The 20,496-nt window shown below is 42.0% G+C and overlaps 2 protein-coding genes across 5 annotated transcripts; both read left to right on the top strand.

Moving 5' to 3' along the window:
• The first annotated feature begins 219 nt into the window (after positions 1 to 219).
• Positions 220 to 7,203, top strand: DUSP19 (dual specificity phosphatase 19). The gene is made up of 4 exons (XM_032693872.1): positions 220 to 498; positions 595 to 641; positions 1,926 to 2,078; positions 5,990 to 7,203. Exons 1-4 carry the CDS (start codon positions 282 to 284, stop codon positions 6,209 to 6,211), a joined length of 639 nt encoding a protein of 212 aa, XP_032549763.1. The 5' UTR covers positions 220 to 281; the 3' UTR covers positions 6,212 to 7,203.
• Positions 1,575 to 20,133, top strand: NUP35 (nucleoporin 35). 4 transcript variants are annotated; one of them, XM_032693865.1, is made up of 10 exons: positions 1,575 to 1,579; positions 9,157 to 9,319; positions 11,289 to 11,416; positions 13,090 to 13,150; positions 13,647 to 13,788; positions 14,182 to 14,251; positions 14,344 to 14,472; positions 15,076 to 15,129; positions 15,557 to 15,724; positions 16,075 to 20,133. In XM_032693865.1, the coding sequence occupies exons 2-10, from the start codon at positions 9,160 to 9,162 to the stop codon at positions 16,150 to 16,152; spliced, it is 990 nt and encodes a 329-aa protein (XP_032549756.1). In that variant the 5' UTR covers positions 1,575 to 1,579; positions 9,157 to 9,159; the 3' UTR covers positions 16,153 to 20,133. The 4 variants fall into 4 exon arrangements, with proteins under 4 accessions (XP_032549756.1, XP_032549755.1, XP_032549753.1 ...); XM_032693864.1 differs by lacking the exon at positions 1,575 to 1,579 and adding an exon at positions 7,695 to 7,829 and having other exon boundaries at positions 9,149 to 9,319; XM_032693862.1 differs by lacking the exon at positions 1,575 to 1,579 and adding an exon at positions 7,904 to 8,118 and having other exon boundaries at positions 9,149 to 9,319.
• Positions 20,134 to 20,496: the final 363 nt, after the last annotated feature.

A 20,496-nucleotide genomic window follows, 5' to 3' on the forward strand; every position in this document is an offset into this window, starting at 1 on the left:
CTTCAAGTGTTTATTATGCCATACTCTTTTGTGGAGTTTTCCGAAAGCACTGTATGCCTTTGCCAACCTGTTGTCTATCTCTCTGTCAATCTTACCATCCGAGGAGATGAGGCTATCTAGGTAATCAAACTGAGCTTGCAGGCTGCTTTAATTCCTCCGGGACGGTCCGGGGCGGTCCGGGGGTGTCCCTTCACGCCCAGGCCCCGCCCCGGAGGGCGCGTCTGCAGCGCGGGGCGGGCTGTGCGGGGCGGGCGGCGCGGAGCGGAGCCGGCGGCCTCGCCATGCACTCCCTCGCCCAGGAGATCCGCAGCTTCTCCAGGGCCAACCTGCGGAAGCAGCGCACCCGCGTCACGACGCTGACCGGCCGCAGGATCATCGAGACGTGGCGCGGCGCCTGCCTGCAGGTGGAGGAGGAGGAGGGGGAGGCGGGCGGCGGGTTCGTGCAGGACCTGAGCGCCGACCTGCAGGTCGGAGTGGTGAAGCCCTGGCTGCTGCTGGGTGAGTGGGGCTGCGGGCGGAGGGCACGGGGCCGCCGGCCGGGCGGGGGGGACTCAGCGCCAAGCAACCGGCGGGATGTCCTTCCTCTCTCCGCAGGGTCGCAGGATGCTGCTCACGACCTGGAGACGATGAGAAAGCACAAGGTAACTTGGCGCGGACGCGCATCCCGCGCCGTGCGCGCGGTGGGTGTCTCTTAAGTTAAAAAATCTAAAGTATTCTCTTAGCGGCTCTGAGCAAAACTATATTCCATTCGCATTTTCAAAAGGCTGCTCCGTTTGCAGATGGATGAGTGCCTGTGAGCTTCACGGGAAGTTGAAATGGTTTCACAGAATCTCAGAATCTTGCAAGGGACCTCTGTAGATCGTGCAGTCCAACCCCTCGGCCAAGGCAGGGTCACCTAGAGCAGGTGACACAGGAACGTGTCCAGGTGGATCTGGAACGTCTCCAGAAAGGGAGACTCCACACCCTCCCTGGGCAGCCTGTTCTGCCACCCACAATGGAAAGAAGTCCTTCCTCATGTTGAGATGGAGCTTCTTGTGATTTAGTTTATGGCCATTGCTCCTTGCGGTGCTGGGCACCACTGAAAAGAGACTTGCTTCGATGCAAAAGTGATGATTGTTTAGAGCTGTTAATGGAACAGATTCCTGCATTGCTATGTGTGTTTACATTTCAGACACTAAGCAGCACCATCCCTCCTTGCCTTATGGGTACTGGTGAAGCTGGAAAAACAAAGCTCAAAGTCTGTCCCAAACTTTGGTCTTTTTACTCTTCTCTGTTACAGTAATGGGGTGATAAGGCCTTCGGACAGTGGTGCTCCTGCAGGACAGGGAGTGCACCAGGCTGGGATCTGGTGCTATCTAAATGTCACTCCACTGTAAGTTAAAAAACCCACCAAGTGGCTGTAGCCTGGACAAAGCAGAGATGGCAGGAGGCCAGAGGTGGTCTCGTCTGCCAAGGGCAGGTATGGTTTACTCTGAAATCCTTCTGCTCCAGTAAATGGTTCCAGGAACTCACCAGAAGGAACATTGATGGGTTAGGGCAGGCTTGAAATTTGGGGAATTGTTGGGTGGCCTGTGCTCTTGTTCCTATTGCTTCCTCTTTTATTTGCCCTCTACATGCTGACAACTCCCTTTTCTGTTGAAAATCCATATTTTAGTCTGTGTTTGTTTGAGCACTGATTTTTCATTTCCTCTCAGGAAAACTCTGAAATTTCTCGCAGTATGTTTTAGCACACATTGAAACTTTGCTTGGAGAAAACCACACCATAGACAGCCTATGTATGTAAAACTGAACATTCCAGCTGTGTAAGATACAGTTTGTGTATGCCTAAAGAATAATTTACCTTTGCCGCTGCTCACTTTGCTTGCTGTCTTCAGAAAATGCTTTTTTCATTTTTTTTCCTTTTTTTTTTTTTTTTTTTGACTTAGGTTACTCACATTCTAAATGTGGCATATGGAGTCCAAAATGCCTTCCTCAATGATTTTATATACAAGACCATTTCTATTCTGGACCTCCCAGAAACTGATATTACCTCCTACTTCCCTGAATGTTTTGAGTTTATTGAGAAAGCCAAGATCGAGGTATGGTATATCAATAATTGATGTTAGTAGTTATCCTGTTTACATTATTTATTACACTATTTTAAGAACTTAAGCAGCTTGTTTTGTCAAAAGAAAATGTGCTACCAAATGAATAGCTTTGCCATTGCCTTTTAAAATTTTAAACAGAGAATCCAGGCAACTTCTAAGCATTCCTAGAAACGTGACCCTGCTGTTAATCTCCGTTCCCTCCAGCAATGTTTTTTTCAGAATGTCTGTCTTGAGTTTTAGAGAAATGCTTCTTTAATACAGATGGAGCAGTGGCTGACTTTAGATAAAGAAATCCCATCCTAAGTCATTGCCCCTGGCAGAGGGAAAAGGAGAAAACTTACTTATCTGTCAGGGATGTTGTTTTGGATTAGAAGCAAGCCTAACAGGGCTTTTACAGATCTGTGTTGTTTGGCATCAGCTGGTCACCATCCTTGAACTTTTCATCATAGAATCATAGAATAATTTGTGGTGGAAGTGACCTTAAAGATCATGTAATTCCAACCCCCTGCTACAGGCAGTGACACCTCCCACTAGACCAGGTTCTCAAAGAAGATGCCACACGCTGAGCTATGAATCCACATATGTACCGAGGATGTCAGAGCATGTGTTAGTAGTCTTGGAGCCAACAAGTGATTTAACTGCTCCCAAAATCCTGAAAAAGATGTGACATGGGAAATGGGCTGAAGGGACTCTTTCTGGGGTTGCTTGGCAGAGTTGTCTGTAACCAGGAGCATCCCTGACTCACAGCTGTTAAACTCAGGCTTATTGTGTAATTTACAACAACCATTGCTTTGGTGGGAAAACTATGGCTTGACAACCAAACCTTATTGCATGTTATTCCACCATATCTACCAAATTCATTATTCATGTAGGTTGGGATAAAAGAAGATAATCTTGTCCCAGCTTTCTTTGTGTTGCAGTGTTCTTTCCTTCTCTCATTTATCATTTACGAGCTATGTGATACACATTGTCACTTAATGACCTTTTCAAGGTGTCTAGTTACGGTTTCCACTTCATTTCTAGATGAGAGTTGCCATTCCTAACTGCACAGTTTTGCTTTCTGCCTCTGGTGTTTATGTCCTGGTTACTATTTTGTAAGCTAAGAAGTTTTCAGGAAAACTTTTACAGCGATATTAACAGTTTTCTAATGGGAGAGGTGGCTGAAAGAGCAGGTAATTGGTGGAATAGTTGTTCTCCAGGATCAGTTCACAAAGCATGTGATAGTGGTATGCAGAGACAGATCTCTGGGTGCCTTGAATCACTTTATTTGCTTTGTCAAAATAGGGTTAAAAGGGCTTATGATAAATTGTGTCGTGCTCTTCTGTTCAAGCAATCACAGAGATACAAGTGCTTCATCTCCTAATATGAGGGAAGGAGGGAAGTTCACTGCTGAGAGAGTGTGATATATGAGAAATTATTGTTAGAACGTGATTAACTCAATGAGAGAGTATGAGAGCACTCCAGTTTGAGGATGCAAGGGAAGCCCGTGCTGTTCTCAAGTCACTGCCAGCTGCTACTCGGAACTGGATCAACTTTTCTGAAACTCTAATGGCTCAAGTCTGTCAACATGGTACAAATTCTGATACCCATCAGAGCTCACCTTTTCTTCTAAGCTCCAAATTGGCAGGCAGGTTTTCCATGACATGTTAGGTGACACATGTCAGGCCATAGTGCTACTGCTCTTTCATATTTCTGTTTAATATCGAATAATAAAACCTCTAAAATCTTTTGTTTCCAAGGAGGAAATCTCTGTTTATTCATGAACATCTCTCCTTATTGCTCCTTCTGTCTTTCCTAACGAAAAATACTTGGTTCCACTCCAAAGTAGAAAGGATCCATAACTAACTACATTAGCTTAAAGCTTTATGCTTCTTTTTAATTTCTTTTGCCCACTGTACATAACCATTGTTAATCAGTTTTTCTGTCGGTGGGAGGTGATTTCGTTTCCCTCTCTATAAAAAATTAAAAAAAAACCAACTTGGTCTTGAATCTTTAAAAGATGTTCTTGCAAGACCACGGACCATTTCTTGGTAGGCAAAGGTTACCAGAGTCAGAGCAAGGAGTTCCTGGTAAACAGAGATGAATTTCCTATCTGCAATCTGTTTCTCACTTTATTTCATATTCATAGCAAATACAAAACTAGTGAAGAATGACATGTCGAATTAATCTTTGTATGAATTGTAAACAAGGGGGTTTAAAAAGGAGAGATAAAAGTTCTCAGTGTTAAATTTGGTTTAATGTTATCGCCCGTGTTCATTCATGTTCAGTAATTTTCAGGATCCGTGGATATCACTAAATAATTTTTGACAATGTAAAACAGAACAGTTATTAAAAAAACCAAATCAAACTTATATGTGAAAGAGGAAAACAAAGCATAAACTTTACAAAGAGAAAAAAAACAAAGGTCACTTCCCATGTGTATTATTTACTCTTAATGCCACTGCTAGATATTGATCTTGATTATGGTGCATTATGTCTGAAATAACTCCCATTAAAGCAGTAAAAACTGCTCCACATTTACAGTAGAGAAGCTTCAGCAATTGACTCATTAGCAGTGGCATAATTTTTAATGTCATTGTTCTGGATTTACAGGTCACCACTGCCACTCCCTCAGGTAGTTGAAATACATGGACAGGTCTGCTTCCCACTCTGCCATGGTCTGTGTGATGAGGAATCACGGCCCTGTGACTGTGAGAAAGGGAATGAAGAGTGCAATTTGCAGCAGGCAGTGCACAGGGAATGTGATTTTCATTGCAAGGAAGGATGATATTGTGATTCATTGGGATGCAGGAGTTTAGACTCAGTGCCTGGCTCTGCCATAATCTTGTTGTGCAAGTCATTCTTCTAGTCTCAGCTTGGCATTTCTCCAACATGAATAATAATACTCAATTTCCTGCTTTGTCTTTTTACTTAAACTGGGAGATTTCTGGAGCAGAAACCATTTTCTGCTCTTGTGTGTTTATTAATAGACCAGATAATTTGCAGCTCCCAATTCTGTAACATAAACCGTCGAGTTCCTGGAAAGGAACCCTGATGCTTTTTGTCACTCACTGGTCTTTCTGTCACTGGCTAAAATGCTCCTTAAATAATTTGTGCCTGTTAAGGGCCGACAGAGCAGGCTGTTTATATCTGGAATGGATATGCTTAGTTCTCAAGTATCTGAGCAAATCATGTCGTGTTTCAGTATCTTCATTCAGAATACGGAGGTGCTGTGGGTTAGGTGGTGTGTTTTTGTGTCACAGTGGCATCTGGCTGGCAGTTTGGAGCCTTTTCCAGGGGGTAATCTGATGTACAGACATGACAGTGTTATGAAGCCTGGGCCTTGCAAACATTGCCTGAGCCACACTAGATTGCTTAGTTGTCTTTGCTTTAATTCATGCTCGTTACTTCTTAACGAAACTTGCAGTGTCTTTTTAAAGAAGCGTCTGACTGGAACCACAAGATATTCCAAAATCTGCCTCTGTGCCCAGCTGTTTGCTGCCTCGCTATGTTTTTAACCTTTAACAAGATACTGTCAAGTTCCTTTCCGTATTGCAAATAAAATCCATTTTAAAATTGGCACCCAATTAGGTCGGATATCTTAGTGTCCGGGGAGTCTGTGATTTGGTTTTTACATGAAGGGGCTCCTGTAAGGACTTGGGGAAAAGGACAGGGGGATATTTTTTAGTTTTAAGTTATGAATTAAATTTGAAGTATTTGGTAATTATAAAGTGGCTTTGATTAGAAAAATACTTAATTTTGGGCTTATATATCTGTGTTTGGACTTACATGTATAAATATTTGCTTTGAGCTCAGCAAGGAGCTTTCGGTAAGTCTTAATAGATTTTTATATAAAGTTTCCACATACTTGTTTTTATCTGCCTAACGAATATCCCGCCTTACGTTTAATTTCTTTTTTGAAGGATGGCGTGGTACTGGTGCACTGCAATGCAGGAGTCTCCCGTGCAGCGGCTGTAGTCATTGGCTTTCTAATGAATTCAGAAAGACTGAGTTTTGCCAGAGCCTTTTCCGTGGTGAAAAATGCGAGGCCCGCGGCGTGTCCAAATCCTGGCTTCATGGAGCAGCTTCACAAATACCAAGAACAGATTGTAAAAGAAAACGGAAGCATAAATGATCACGACTGATCAAAAGGGAGAAGGGGAACAATCTGTTTTGACTATACAGGCACAGATGTTGGATGGCCTTTAATCTGTCATTTTGCAATCCCCTTTTCACTTGGGCATTTTCGAGTCATTACATATTTTTTCTTACATTCCCTCGACCCTGTTTCTTTCAGCACGTCATCTATAGGCCAGATGATATTCCACTGACTTCAGAGAAGTTTTGCCCAAGAACCAGCTCTTCCTAGAGTGCTAATAGAAAGATAAAGTTCAGTTTTCCTTGAAACAGTAGAAAACAACAGAATGATGGTGGGTTTTTTTATGATACATCAGAAAATGGAGGCAATCGAGAAAGACAATAAAATAACTGAGATAAGTTGCCCCATTTATTTTCCAAATGTATGCATTCTATTCGGTTGTAAAATCTAGATAATAAAGTGTTCATATAATGAAGTACCTTGCTATTGGATTTTAAATTTATATTGCAAGTAAAGAGGATTTTAATGATTTCTGTGGGCTAGCCAGCCATTAATTTTTTTGGAAAATTAAAACAGATGGTCTTTTGAGGATGCTCAAAATGTGTAGGGTGCTTTCATGCTTCATGTCTTTCTGCCGTTTCTCATCAAGTAGGGATTTGAAGTGCACTAACATGATGTTTCCAAAGTGCTGGAACCAGCAGAGGTTTTTTTTTTTTTGTAAACCATTTCTGTGGAGATATGAAAAATGTTGATAACCTATCTGCTCACTGCTATTGCCTTTTCTTCACATTCAGCCCACATTTGCTGTTCCCTCATTCCATTCCACACCATATATAAAGAATGGACATCATAGGATGGGTAACTTTAGCGCTCCTGAGACGTCTCAGGCTGGAATTACTGTCTTAAGATGGCATGTTCAATACACACGCAAAACCTGTAAAAGATTTTAATAGTATTTTTCGTGGCCTTCACGCCAGTTCTTAACGGTTTGATATATTATTATGCAGTAAAATAAAAAGGACCCTGTGTTTGGATAAACTGTGTGCTGAAGTAACTTGAAAGGTTTGGTTTCAAGATTGGTGTTCTTGGTACCAATAGTCTGAACTTTTGCATGCCATCGTGTTTGAACCACACACCCTGTGTTCTCAGTATTAATTGCTCATGCTCAAGAGTGTAGTGGCAGGGCAAGAGGGGATGGATCCAAACTGACAGACTGTTTGGATTAGATATTAGGAAAAAGTTCTTCCCCGAGGGTGGCCTTCCCTGAGGTGAGGCCCTGGCACGGGTTGCCTACAGCAGCTGTGGCTGCTCCATCCCTGGAAGTGTTCAAGGCCGGGCTGGACGGGGCTCGGAGCAACCTGGGCTCGTGGAAGCTGTCCCTGCAGACGGCAGGAGGGTGGAAGATCATCTTTACGGTCCCTTCCAACCCCAACCATCCCATGACTCTGTGCTAAACGCTAATGCGAGGTTTAGGCGACCCCTGTGCATCTGATCGCAGTCCCTTGGTCACCGCCTGCGAGGGTAGCGGTCGCAGCGCCGTACCCCGGGCTCGGCGGGCTGTGGCAGCCCGGGCAGCGACCTCAGCCCTTTCCCCGGGCAGTCAGGGTGGCAGCTTAGCGTTCTCAGCCCGTGGAAACAACAACGCAGCACAAGCTCTTGTAACGGTAACCGCGGTTCTTTCAACTCTTTTTTTCACGACCTGGCCCTTCGCGGGGATGGGGAGGGGGGGGGGGTGGTGGTGAAGCCGTTTGCCGGGGAGCCGTGAGGGGAGAGCCCGGCCCGGGGACGGAGCTCCCGCCGCCCCCCTTCCGCACAAGATGGCGGGGGGCGGGTCGGAAGTGACGGAGGAAGGAAGCTCCGTCCCGTTTGAAAGCGCCCGGCGGAGCCGCCACCGCCTCCTGCTTCCCGCCCGGGCCGCCATGGCCGCCTTCGCCATGGAGCCGCCGCCCGCAGGTGAGCCGGGCCCGCGGGCCGCCCCCCGCACTGCCGCTGTGCCGGGCGCCGCCTCACGGCGTGCTCGGCGGGTCCCCGGGCGCCACCCGCGCTCGAGTGTCCCGGTGAAGGGAGCGGGGCCGGCGCTGACCCCCCTGCTCCAGGCCGGGAGGAGTCTGGATGCCGCCGGGCTGGAGTGGGCGGTGGGAGACGGCGCCAGGACGGGGAATCATAGAATCATAAAATCAGCTGGGTTGGAAGGGACCTTCGAGATCATCAAGTCCGACCCTTGATCCACTACCGCTGCAGTTCCCAGCCCATGGCACTGATGCCACATCCAGTCTCTTTTTAAAAATCTCCAGGGACGAAGAATCCACCGCTTCCCTGGGCAGCCCATTCCAATGTCTGACCACCCTCTCTGTAAAAAAATTCTTTCTAATATCTAACCTAAACCTCCCCTGGCACAACTTGAGACCACTTGAGATTCCCTCTGGGGTGAAGTGGAACGGGCTTGGAGTTAAACCGAGCGGCTGCTGCTCGTAGTTGCGAAAAATGCGAGGTTGTGGTAAACTTGGCTTGCAAAACTTGCAAAATGAATTATTAGAACCGTCTTTGGAATCGTTAATGCACGTAAATATCTCAGAGGTGGGTGTCAGGAGGATGGTGCCAGGCTCTTTTTGGTGGCAATGAGAACAGGATGAGGAGCAATGGCCATAAACTAAAACACAAGAAGTTCCACCTCAGCGTGAGGAAGAGCTTCTTTCCATTGCGGGTGGGAAGACACTGGAACAGGCTGTCCGGGGAGGTCTCGGAGTCTCATCTCTGGAGGCATTCCAAATTCACCTGGGCATGTTCCTGTGTCACCTGCTCCAGGTGACCCTGCCCTGGATGATCTCCAGAGGCCCCTTCCAATCCTAAGGATTCTACCATTCTGTGATCTTAAATCACTTGCTGTGTCTTGTGTTACGTTTCTTTAACAGAACCACAATCAAAGCATTGGAAACAAAGCCAGATCACTTTTCTTTTCCCTGGTTTTACGTTTTGTTTTCAGGAGCTGAGCCGATGACTCTCGGCTCCCCGACGTCTCCCAAACAAGGAGCTGGTGCTCAGTTCCTTCCCGGGTTTTTGATGGGTGACTTACCTGCACCGGTGACTCCACAGCCACGTGCTTTGTGCGGCCCTTCAGTTGGAGTAATGGAAACGAGGTCTCCACTACTTGCAGGTCAGGACTCTGAAAATGCTGAAATATTGTCCTGAAAGTAGAGAAATTGCTTTGTCTCATCGTTCTACTTGACTGTTGCATACTTGAATCCTTACAGTTTTATAACTTGCTATAAACAAATTCCACTAATTGAATAACTGGTGAACTCGGGTGTATTCAATGGAGTTTGGCTAAATTCTTCAAACTAGTCTTCAGTTTAATAGCTGTTTTAAAAATGGCAGTTTTGGTACCAGGAAAAGTTTATTTTACCGGGAAGGTAATACAAATCTCTGCTAATACAGAATCAATTTATACAACTCTTTACAAGTCAATTGCACATACAGCCATTAGAGTTTTCTCTTTATTTAAAACAGATATCTGCTGGCAAACTAAATGCAGGGTGTGCAAACTGCTGGTTTCTTTGCAGTGAATTCTAAAACGTCACAGATTGTCAGACTTGTAAAAACTGAGAGGAGAGAAACTAAAAAAATGCTTCTTAATTATTATCTAGTGGTTGTAGTTAGTCTTGATGTCTGCTGTCATTGAACTGAAGTAGCACTGACTCTTCCTAGCTGTAGATACTCATTTCTTTTCAGTGACCTGATTGATTAGACTGGGAAGAGCTCTTACCCATGGTTTTAAGTTGGTATTATTGTGTCTGTGTTCTTCTCTGAAGAGTATGAGTGAGTAGTTAACACATCACGGGTGATCTTGGCTTTTTTACTAGATCAGTTGGCATAATTTAATATCTGATGGTGTTAATAGTCATCTTGAAGGAGAAACTGAGGATTAAGGCACTGCAAGAGAATTTTAGATATTCTCTTCTTTGAATGTCAGGCAGGATTGGATTCAATGATCCTTCTGGGTCCCTTCCAACTTAAAATGTTCTGTGACTGTTGGTCTGTTGGTCTCCTACTTCTTGCTGTTGTCTACCTTTCCTCACCCCATCAAGTACAAACCTCTTAGGGAAGTACTTATGACACTGGAAGTAGTCATGTGATTTCACCCAGCTGATTTTAAAAGGCTTTATCACAGTCTCAAAGTATCAATTTTAGAAAAGGAGGAAACAGTAAGGTACTAACACAGGCTTACCAAAATGAGTGATTAAATACATCACTAAAACTGAAAACCTTGATGGGAGAGTGCTTTTTATAATATAAAGTTATTGCATATAACAGGAGCAGTTCTTGTATGTGTTAGACACTTCAGAGTGGAGTCTTGAAGCTCAGAATTTTAGGATTGAAATGTACTTTGGAAAAGCTTAGTTTCTAAATGTTTTGCAAGTGAAAACTGTTAACTTTTTTTTTCTTTTCCTGAGGTAAACCCACACGAAATGTTTAGAGATACCTCAAGTTCTCTCAGTCAGTTTAATTCTCTGTTATGCTGGAAGTCCCAAAGTTTGTGGGAGGGAAGCTGGCTTCACTTCATCCTGTCTAAAAGCAAGCTAGTCCCTGCTGTCAAGAGCTTGCTTACATTTTTATTTAATGTGAAATGAGATGGGAAGCCAAGGAATTTAGGCAGTGGGAATGTGACAATCACGTGCAGTACATCTGTGTGCATTTTGGTATGGTTCTTTAGCATGTAATACGTCTCGAGCCTTAAAAATCTTGCTTTTGCATCTCTACTACAGGCAAGTTAGTGTCTGAAACAATTAAAATACACTGCTAACCTGCCTTAAAATAGGAAGATGTAGCTATTGTATGCTCATTGTAGCTAGATGTATGCTCAGAACTTCAGAAGAAGAACAAGTGCATGTTAACAGAGAGTATAAAGAGTTAAGTAGAGGTCTAAAAGTTTTAGAAGGATACAGTTTAACACGTGTGATACTGTTATGTAGACCATTCAAACCTGAACAGATGGTCTTGCAAATGCCTAGTGAACCAACCAAGAGTTTTTTTTCATGGCTGAATTTACCACTGAAGATTCAAAACCAAGCAGCAGTGAAGTGGCAAGTCTGCTCATGCTCTTCCTTCGTTCCTTTGCACTGCAGGAGGATCTCCCCCACAGCCAGTGGTCCCGACACATAAAGATAAAGGCGGCGCTCCACCCGTTAGGAGCATTTATGATGAGTTGTCTAGTCCTGGGCTTGGATCAACACCTCTAACCTCAGGAAGACCAGTAAGTGTCTTTGGTACTGGCCTGTTCTTAGCAGAAGATGTGGGGCAGCTTCCTGCCTCGGCGAATTCTTCAGCCTGGGTTTGCAAACTGCTGTAGCAAAATGGTGGGTGAGCCTTCTGCTCGTGCTGTTGCTCGCTCTGGGTGTTTGGTGTGCCTGCTGCTGTGCACACTGACTGAGAGCTGCTGTCGTGAAGCAAACTCCTGTCATTACAGTAGAGAGTGAGGAATGCAAATTGTAGCTCAGTTGTGCTTTGTGTGTACAAATCCAGGCTTGTTGCAGATTTTCACCTGCTTGTAGATTTATTGAGCTGCTGATTGCCAGAAGGGCCCTTTCACTCCCTGCAAGGAGGCTGTAGGCAGATGGGGGTTGGTCTCTTCTTCCAGGTGTAACAAATGATAGGAGAAGAGGAAATGGCCTCAAGTTGCAGCAGATGTTTAGACTGGATAGCAGGAAAAATTTCTTCACTGAAAGGACTGTCAGGTGTTGGAAGAGGCTGCCCAGGGAAGTGTTGGAACCAGCATCCCAGGAAGTGTTCAAAAAACATGTGGATGTGGCACGTGGGGACATGGTTTAGTGGTGAAGATGGCAGTGCTGTGTTAGTGGACTCCATCTTAGAGGTCTTTTCCAACCCAGACAATTCTATGTTTCTCTGATTATCTTTTAGAGGGCAATAGAGGCACTTCCTAAAATAGAAGGAATTTTTTTCTGAGTAAAATATCTAATCAAAATTTGGGTAGGAAGGTGGGGTTAATTTTGAAAGAGGAACACTAAAATTTCTACAGGGTAATTTTTTTATAATAAGCTCTGCTACTTACCTCAAGTGAGTAGTCAAGCATTATTAGGTTCTTTTTCGTTGGACATGATCCTTCTGATGCAAGGAGAGTGCTTTTCACTGAATGAGCAGTCTCTCTATTGAATGTTACCTTCTGAAGAGTTTGTTCTGGAAGCTGAGGTTCCCTGTGACAGACAGAATCCGATAGTGTCTTAAAAGACTGGGAGTTAAATTAAGAAAAAGGTATTGAGCAGCTGTCAGAACACGTGTTGCTATGTCTACAGGCACTCCAGCTTGGTTGGGCTTGTGTCTAAGAAATGCCATGATTCAGGTTAAAAATACACTAAAATTGTTTTGGATGTTGAAATCCTGTGTTAAAAAGAAAAAAAGGACTAACAGCTAAAACTTGAAGTATACTTCCCTTCAGTGCAGTTGCACTAAATAGTTGAGCAGGCAAGTGAGTCTAGTAGTGAGGAATACAAGTGATCCCATGATTTCTGAACCCTTTAGGAAGTGAGAATTAGATGCTGGTGCCTTAGGATACTGACATTCTTCCCATCAGGATTCCCATCACATGGATGTGTGACTTACTGTACTGCAGCAAGAAGTGAGATGACTATTTTGAAAAAGCTAAACTGTAAGGTTTCTGAGTACTGATACTTAAAGCTACTTTGCTTCACAAAGCATATGTCAAGTAAATTTAAGTACAAATAACTTTTCATTAGTAACTCCTAGTAATCTTGTACTAAATATGCATGTTCTTACTCTTAAAAACTAGGATTAAGTTAAGGCAACAGTTAATATTCTTGCCTGATGCTTAAATCACGTGAAATGATCTCTTTTGATCTGAGCAGTGTATACCTGTAAGAATGATTTGTTACTTTCTGTGTTTCAATGCAGGCCAACTTCTCGTTAACACAGAGCCCATCGGTTGGAATTCTACCGTCAACTCCAGGCACAGGTAGATGTCCTGTAAAAAGATATAACCTGCTTTCTTATTGCTTTCCTTAATACAGAAGAGTCACCACTGTTGAAACTACAGCAATTCCTTACTAATTTGCAAAGGAGTTGTGTGTTTATTGGCCTTTCAGAAGGTGTATGAGTAGGAAATAATTATCCATTCTGACACTGCTTGAATTTTTTGATCAACTTTACTTATTCCTTCTTCAAAAAGTGTTGTTGAACTGAGCACAGAGGTGATTGTACTCGATTGAAGCAGCTGAGATTGATGGGTTGCCTTCCATCTTCATAAGGTTTCTGATCTTGAGTTAGTCGTGAGACTCAGTAGCACACTTGTGGATATGAAGTTTGGGTTGACTTACTTTTTGTCTGTGTCTGTGAGTAAATCTCCATCAGACTCCTCCATATACAAATGAATTTATTCTTTTATTATAGACTTTTAAGCTTCTCTGTTTTGCAAAAGAAACCTGTTCACCGATGCCATTTTAATTTAACAGCTTCAAGCGTGTTCAGTCCTGCAAGTATTGGGCAGCCTAGGAAAACTACTCTGTCTCCTGCTCAGCTAGATCCTTTTTATACTCAAGGTGATTCCCTTACTTCAGAAGATCAGCTTGATGACACATGGATAACTGTATTTGGGTAAGCTGATTTCCAGACTGTTAGAAAAACCTGGCTGAAGTCTTCGTGACATGTGAAGGGAAATACTTGGGCGTTGCTGTTGTCTGGCATTTGTAGGTGTGCAGGAAATACAACTGTGGTTAAAGCAAGCAAACATAGTTTTTAGTGAGTCACCTTAACTTAAGCTAAATGTTATTTTTTTTCAAGTTAGAAAGGCACCATTCTGCCATGGAGGTGTGTGGTGAAGTAAAAGCACCTAGAAGGTGATAGTCCTCAAGTCACTGCTTCTAAAATGGTTTCACACTGCTCTCTTCTGGATTTCTATAAACCTTTCTTAGAGATGTATTTTAGCACCTGAATTCTTAAACTACTAGTAACTTTTTTTTTTTTTTTTACATTTTTTCTGTCCTTCAGATTTCCCCAAGCATCAGCTTCCTACATTCTTCTGCAGTTTGCTCAGTATGGAAACATATTAAAGCACGTGGTATGTCCTAGTTTGACACTTATTTCTGAAAAACATTGGGACTTGTGTATTTAAGAAGCTGCATTTCACAGTTTTCACCTCATCTCCCACAGATGTCCAACACAGGAAACTGGATGCACATTCGATATCAGTCTAAGCTTCAAGCCCGGAAAGCCTTAAGCAAAGATGGAAGAATTTTTGGTGAATCCATCATGATTGGTGTCAAGCCCTGTATAGATAAAGTAAGTTAAGAGCTGCTTTTAGTTAAATATAAGGCACTCTTCTTTTGATCTTCCTTTTTGTTTTTTTCCCTGACTCTTTAATTTTTTTTTCTTTTGGATTTGCAGAGCGTGTATAGCTGTTCAGGTATAGAATGTTACACATTACAGGAGTTCTTTTCTTAAGTATTTGTCAACATTTCCTGATGAGAAGGATTGTTTTGGGCAGTCTGCTCCTTGGAAGTTGCAATGCACAGAATTATACTGCTCTTGGAGGTAGTGAAATGAAACTGTAACATGAGGCAACTGAGAAGTTTCCCAGTTGGAATTTATGGCACTCAGAGGCTGCAATATATAAGTGAGGGCAGATTAAGACTGTTGCTGCTCCTCCTTATTGTCCCTCTCTTTTTAATGTGACTATTCATGTGTTTCTGGCTTTTGAGTTTATATTAGTACACTGAACTGAAAATTTGCCCCCCCGGGCTAGTTGTTATTTCCCACCATGTATTCTCTGGGTTCTTGTGGAACTGGTGGTGCCCATCAAGTCACTTGATGCCTCTTTCATTTTACATGCATTCCTTTCCAAACATAAGCTTACAAAATGGAGCCTTCTGACTTCTTTTCTGGCATCTGCTAAAGGGAGTGAATGAAACTCTTTGGCAAGCTGAGTCTGAGCAAAAGGTGAGAGTTTCTAAAGACTTGAAGACTGTTTTGTCTGGATCAGGTCAAATATTTTAGAAGTATTTAGAAAGGGAGCGTTATGTTACTTTGTTCCACTGGGCCTGAAACATGTTACTACTTGAAGTTTGTTGCAATTAGTGCAATATATTCTCTCTACACTGTTTCAAACTTGGTTGACATTTAGTAGAGACTGTGAACAGATTCCAAGCTTTCACTACTTTGCAATGGCATAATCCAACATGTGAGTGATTGCAGTGAGGAAAATGCTTGCTGGTGGTCTGTACCTGTCTGCTCTTTACTGACAGGACATTTATCTTTGGGGTATGAATACATTTTATCAAACAATTTTAGATAGTAGAGAATTTTAGATAAGGTTGGAATACTGCTTTTTAGTGTTTGTTTACATTATATTAACCCTCTTTTTAAGAGTGTGATGGAAAACTCTGAAAGAAACTCTACATCCTCAATGTCTTCGGTTTTCACTCCACCTACAAAATCTGCTGGCACACCAGTACAACTTGCAAATAATACTACAAGGATTTCTACAATGAGACCTCTTGCAACAGCATATAAAGCTTCCACTAGTGACTATCAGGTATTTTAAAGGGAAAAAGAAGCATGTGTTTTTGTGCTGTCTCCCCTTGGTTGTGTGAGGCTGTACAGACAATTAACTTCAACGTGACCTTAGCTTTTATCTTTTGCTGTCATTTCTTTAAAGATGTGCTTCAGTCTGTTCAGTCTCTAAAATAATAATAATAATAATTAATTAATTATTTGTCACTTTTACAGGGATTAAGGGCTTGTTTTGAAACGATTTCAAACATATTTTGTCAAAATACAGTAGTCCTTAGGAGAAGAAATAAAAATGGGTTTAGTGTAAAAAGAATTAGCTGTGTTGACTGGCTCTCTTATTTTCTCTCTTCTTTTTTCTCCCTTCCATTGTAGGTGGTTTCTGACAGACAGACTCCTAGGAAAGATGAAAGTATTGTATCCAAAGCAATGGAATATGTGTTTGGCTGGTAATATCCCAGAGGCAGGAACACACTCAGCTGGTCAGGGTTGGAGCTGGATCCGTGGTTAGCTGTATAACTACAGGTGGTGTTTTATCTCCCACAGCGCCTGTTATGCCTTCAGTTAATTCAGCAGACATGTAGCTTGCACTTTAAATGATGGCAATGTACACGTGGGTTTGCAAACTGAGTTAAGTGTAAATAAAAGTGCTTTATCCCCATCTGTGCTCCAATTGCATGACTGTAGAAAATATGTCAGCACTGACTTCTCTGTGATTACTTTCTGCGAGTTATTTCCCACTAAGTTGGAAATGCTTAAAATGGCAGCTACATTTACTGATGCCTTTAATTTTTTGGGTTTTTCCCCCTCTGGAGAGATGATGGGCTATTTACAGGAAGAAAACTATGCACAGCTGGCTCCCAGGGACAGGGTCTGTTCTTAGTATGTGTCATTTTATTTTTTTTTAAATTAAGATTCATTGCTGTGTTGTAATTATCTCTGGCATACTGTTCTAAATGTCCTAGCAGCCTTTAAACTCTTTTTTTTTTTTTTTATTAATAAAGATCAAGTGAAGTTTTTTCCTTTGGTTGGTTTTTAAACAAGTATGAGTTCTGTTAGGAAAAACTATCTGCAGTGCTCTTAACTATGAAACATGATGCTGTCTAATGTTTATTGAAGTGTTATCAGCAGAGGAGGTGCTGCTGATTTTTACAAAGCAGTACAAACTGAGTTTCAAACTAGCTAGTGGTTAAATGTTGTCTCTGTGGGTATTTTATAGCAGTGTGCACTTAACAGGTAACAAACTAGCATTCTAAACTATAAAACATTGAGTTGAAGTAGCTAAATAGGAAACTGCAATGTTTGGTGACCACAGCTGCTTTCATTTCCAGACTTTTCTAAGAAATTTTCTCTTAAGGTGTTGGTTTGGCTGAATTATTCTTACTTTTTGAATTGAACTTTCCCCCCTGGAAGTTTTGGAGATGAGCCTCTCAATTAATCATGTGTGTCATTTAAGCTCCTAGTCTCATTCATCTGGGCTCCTAGTCTCATTCATCTGGGAAGAGAACAATTTTTTTTCATGATACTTGGGAAACTACTATTCCTTTAATAACTTTGTGGCTGTGTTAGTGTGGTCAACATCAGCCTTTTAGTTTGGGTCAGTAGTGTGTTGGTCAGGTGAGTCCAGTTATACCCCTTTCCATGCTTTGCTTCACACTGCACTGTGGTCTCAAAGTTCTTCAGCTGCATTCCTCTGATAAAATTAGATTGCAAGATTAGTCCAGCAGCATGAAAGATTAGTCCAGCAGCATGCCTGATGTCCCTCAGGTGCTGATGGGCATCCAGTTTACAGGATTAAGCTAGAGATGGTCCTGACTAAAATCCCCAAAGCACTTAGTGAGAAGTAAGGTTTCTACCTCGGGGCACTTTGTTCTTCACTGAATGCTTTAGAATTAACCTACCTGCAGGCAGATTCAGAGATTTTTGGGATGCATTTGATGGATTTGCTGGCTTATGCTTTTAGAATATTGGTTGCTACTTGTCCATTTGCATTTGATCAAAGGGAACTGCTCAAACTTAACAGCTGAACATGCTTTCTCCAAATACATCTGGCTTTTTCTTGGCAAAAAATATTTGCCATGCATATGACTGGAGAAAAATAAAGGGAGTTCAGCTAAATTCTTGTTTTGCTAGTTGCTTGGCAGAATACATTTCTGGTGTGCTGGAGAGTTGTGATATGTGCTGGATTTGGTGTAGTGAAGTGATAATGTTGAACTTGGACCAAGTAAATCTGAAGCTAAATATGTAAAGAAGGAGCTGGAGCCCAAGACAGTAGTCTGGCTGATCTGTTTTACAGATTTAAAACTGTGCTGAGTTGTTTACCTTAGTTTCTTGTTTCTCCTAACTCTAGGAATGACTACAGTAATCAGTTGGTGCAGCTTCCTGTAGAGTAAAAGCACTTGGGAGCAGTGGATGTTGTTTGCTTTGCTCTGCAGGTGGTAAACAGGGGAAGAAGAAGGCTCAGAACATGTAAATCTGTGCACTTCTGGACAGGATCGTTAAGAAATGATGTGGCTTCTGCTGGCAGGACTTCCTGTGTTGGTTTAGTGTTGAGTACTAGTTAAACCCTGGTATCAATGATTTGGGCTTGCCCAGTCTGAGAACATGACAGTCCCAGAGTGCACCAACCACTGTGCAGCCTCCTTGCAATGTGTTCCTGGTAATATAATTATTATATGGGTGTCCAGGGCCACATGTGGAAGAGCAGAGGCTGTTGAAGTACATCTGTGAAAAATCTCTGAAACACTTGCAAGAGTCTTCAAGTCTTCAACCCTTTTCCAGGCCAGCTGCTATTGTTGGGTAGCTTTGCACTGGAAAATCCAATTCTGCCCCTTTGTTAACAGTGGATCTGCTGCTTTGCAATAAGGAAGAATTCTCTTCTGCTGGATGGGATTTACATTAGAGCCAAAGTTATGGACTTCAGTGATGAGAACACACTCATGAAAAGGAGTTCTGATTTTAGATGTATGGGGTTTCCTGTAAGACTGCAAATGACATTTTTGTTTTTAGGATTATGGCTTTAGTTTAAAATAAAACTCAGAAATACATATTTGCTGCTGTCTGCCTGGATCACAAGCATGTTACTCAGGGATCTAATTCTCTTAGTATATAGATCTGCACAGGTTTTAAATTGTAGAAGGGTTTGTTGTATTGTTTCAATGACAATTACCCTACAGTTTAAACTTATTTTTGGTGAAGACTTTTATAGCTTGGAGATGGTGTTTATTTTTTTCCTTCTACCCCTCCTCAGTTTAGCTTTCTAGTAACTTTCAAAGCAAGTAATTTGATAATTAATTTAGGTAATTAATTTACACTAACATAAAATGAAGATACTGCATCACCTCTGCCTCTCATTTCAAGCTGTAGGCATCTACCTCCACCGTGTGGCAGTTCTTCAGAACTTCAGTGAGAGGTTTAACTGATAGTGAATGGAATATGGGATCTGAATTGTACTTCGGTTAGGAAGTGTATAAACAAACAGTACTGTGAGAAAATAGAGCTGCTCAAATGTCCCTTGAAGTGTTTTTTGTCATAAAAGAAGAAAGCACAAAGGTGAGTTTACTGAATAGCTTAATTGGTGAGTAATTCAGACTTTTAAATATTGCATCAAGGGAATAGTTCCTAAACTTCATTTAAAATCTTGCCAGTATTCAGGATTAATTCACCAAATGATATTTTAGCAGGATATGCCACAATATCCATTTCTTATGTGAACAAAATTGCCTTTTTTTCCGGTGGTTTGTGTACATGTGTAAAAATACAACCCTGGCATTAGTTTCCTTTACTTTGACAGTAGGTCACTACACCACAGATGAGTCTGCAAAAATATGCTGCTTAACAATGTTTAGGAACAATGAGCTGCTCAGCTGTTGAGTGAGTGAAACCAAAATAAGCTGACTCACAAAGGACTTGGAGCTGGGAGCTGGTTTAGTGAATTTTGGACTGCAGGTGAGAAGGCTCTGGAATAAATGTTCTAGATTTCTAATAAAAACATCACTCCTCGGGTTACTTCACGGCTTTGTGGTGCTGCCTTTTTGTACTGGTTTGGACAAGAGTAAAAAGTGTACTTTTGGTGTGGTGTGTCTCAAGTATCAAAATGCAAACTGTCAAACTTCTGCTAGTGTTTATAAATCAGTGTTCAGTCAGTGGAGTTACCTTTACAAATGAATACATAATTAATAACTTTGTACAAAGTGTTTTTTGCCTTTATTAAGGAATGATGTGATGCAGGTGTGTGGTCGTGTCATGTGTATGAACTGTGCTTCTATCAACAAAATCATATTTTCCACCTTTCTGCGAGTAGAACAGGCCTTGAAATCAGGAGAATGTCTGAGAAGCTGTAAACTCTGGTGTCCTGTGTCATCAGATGTCTTGATTCTTCAAGTTTGTTGCTTTTGTAAGTGAACTTTCAGCTTAAATAAAGAGTTTATTGCTGATGTAAGCAGATGCAGTTAAAGTGATCCCAAATTCTGCTCTCTGTGGATGAATTGTGGGTTTTGTTCCTTACAGTCCTTTGCATGAAGTTGGAGACTCTTTTCTGGTTAGAAACATCATGTAAGTGAGGAATTGCTCTGAACTGTCACTGTTTTATTGTTCTCAGTTGTTTATTCCATCAGATTTTGATATAGTTTACTGCAAAAATCAGAACTTATTATGAACATATCACTCATAGGCATGAACTGATTTTCAGGATGAAAAATGGACAACTTTTCAATGATATGTTTTCCTCTCTGTCGTGTATGTCAGGCACCTAATTTTTGGGTTCTAGGATGTTAACTGGTGGTTGTTCTTTTGCCA

Source organism: Chiroxiphia lanceolata, chromosome 7 (genome assembly GCF_009829145.1).
Source record: "Chiroxiphia lanceolata isolate bChiLan1 chromosome 7, bChiLan1.pri, whole genome shotgun sequence".
Lineage (NCBI taxonomy): Eukaryota > Metazoa > Chordata > Aves > Passeriformes > Pipridae > Chiroxiphia > Chiroxiphia lanceolata.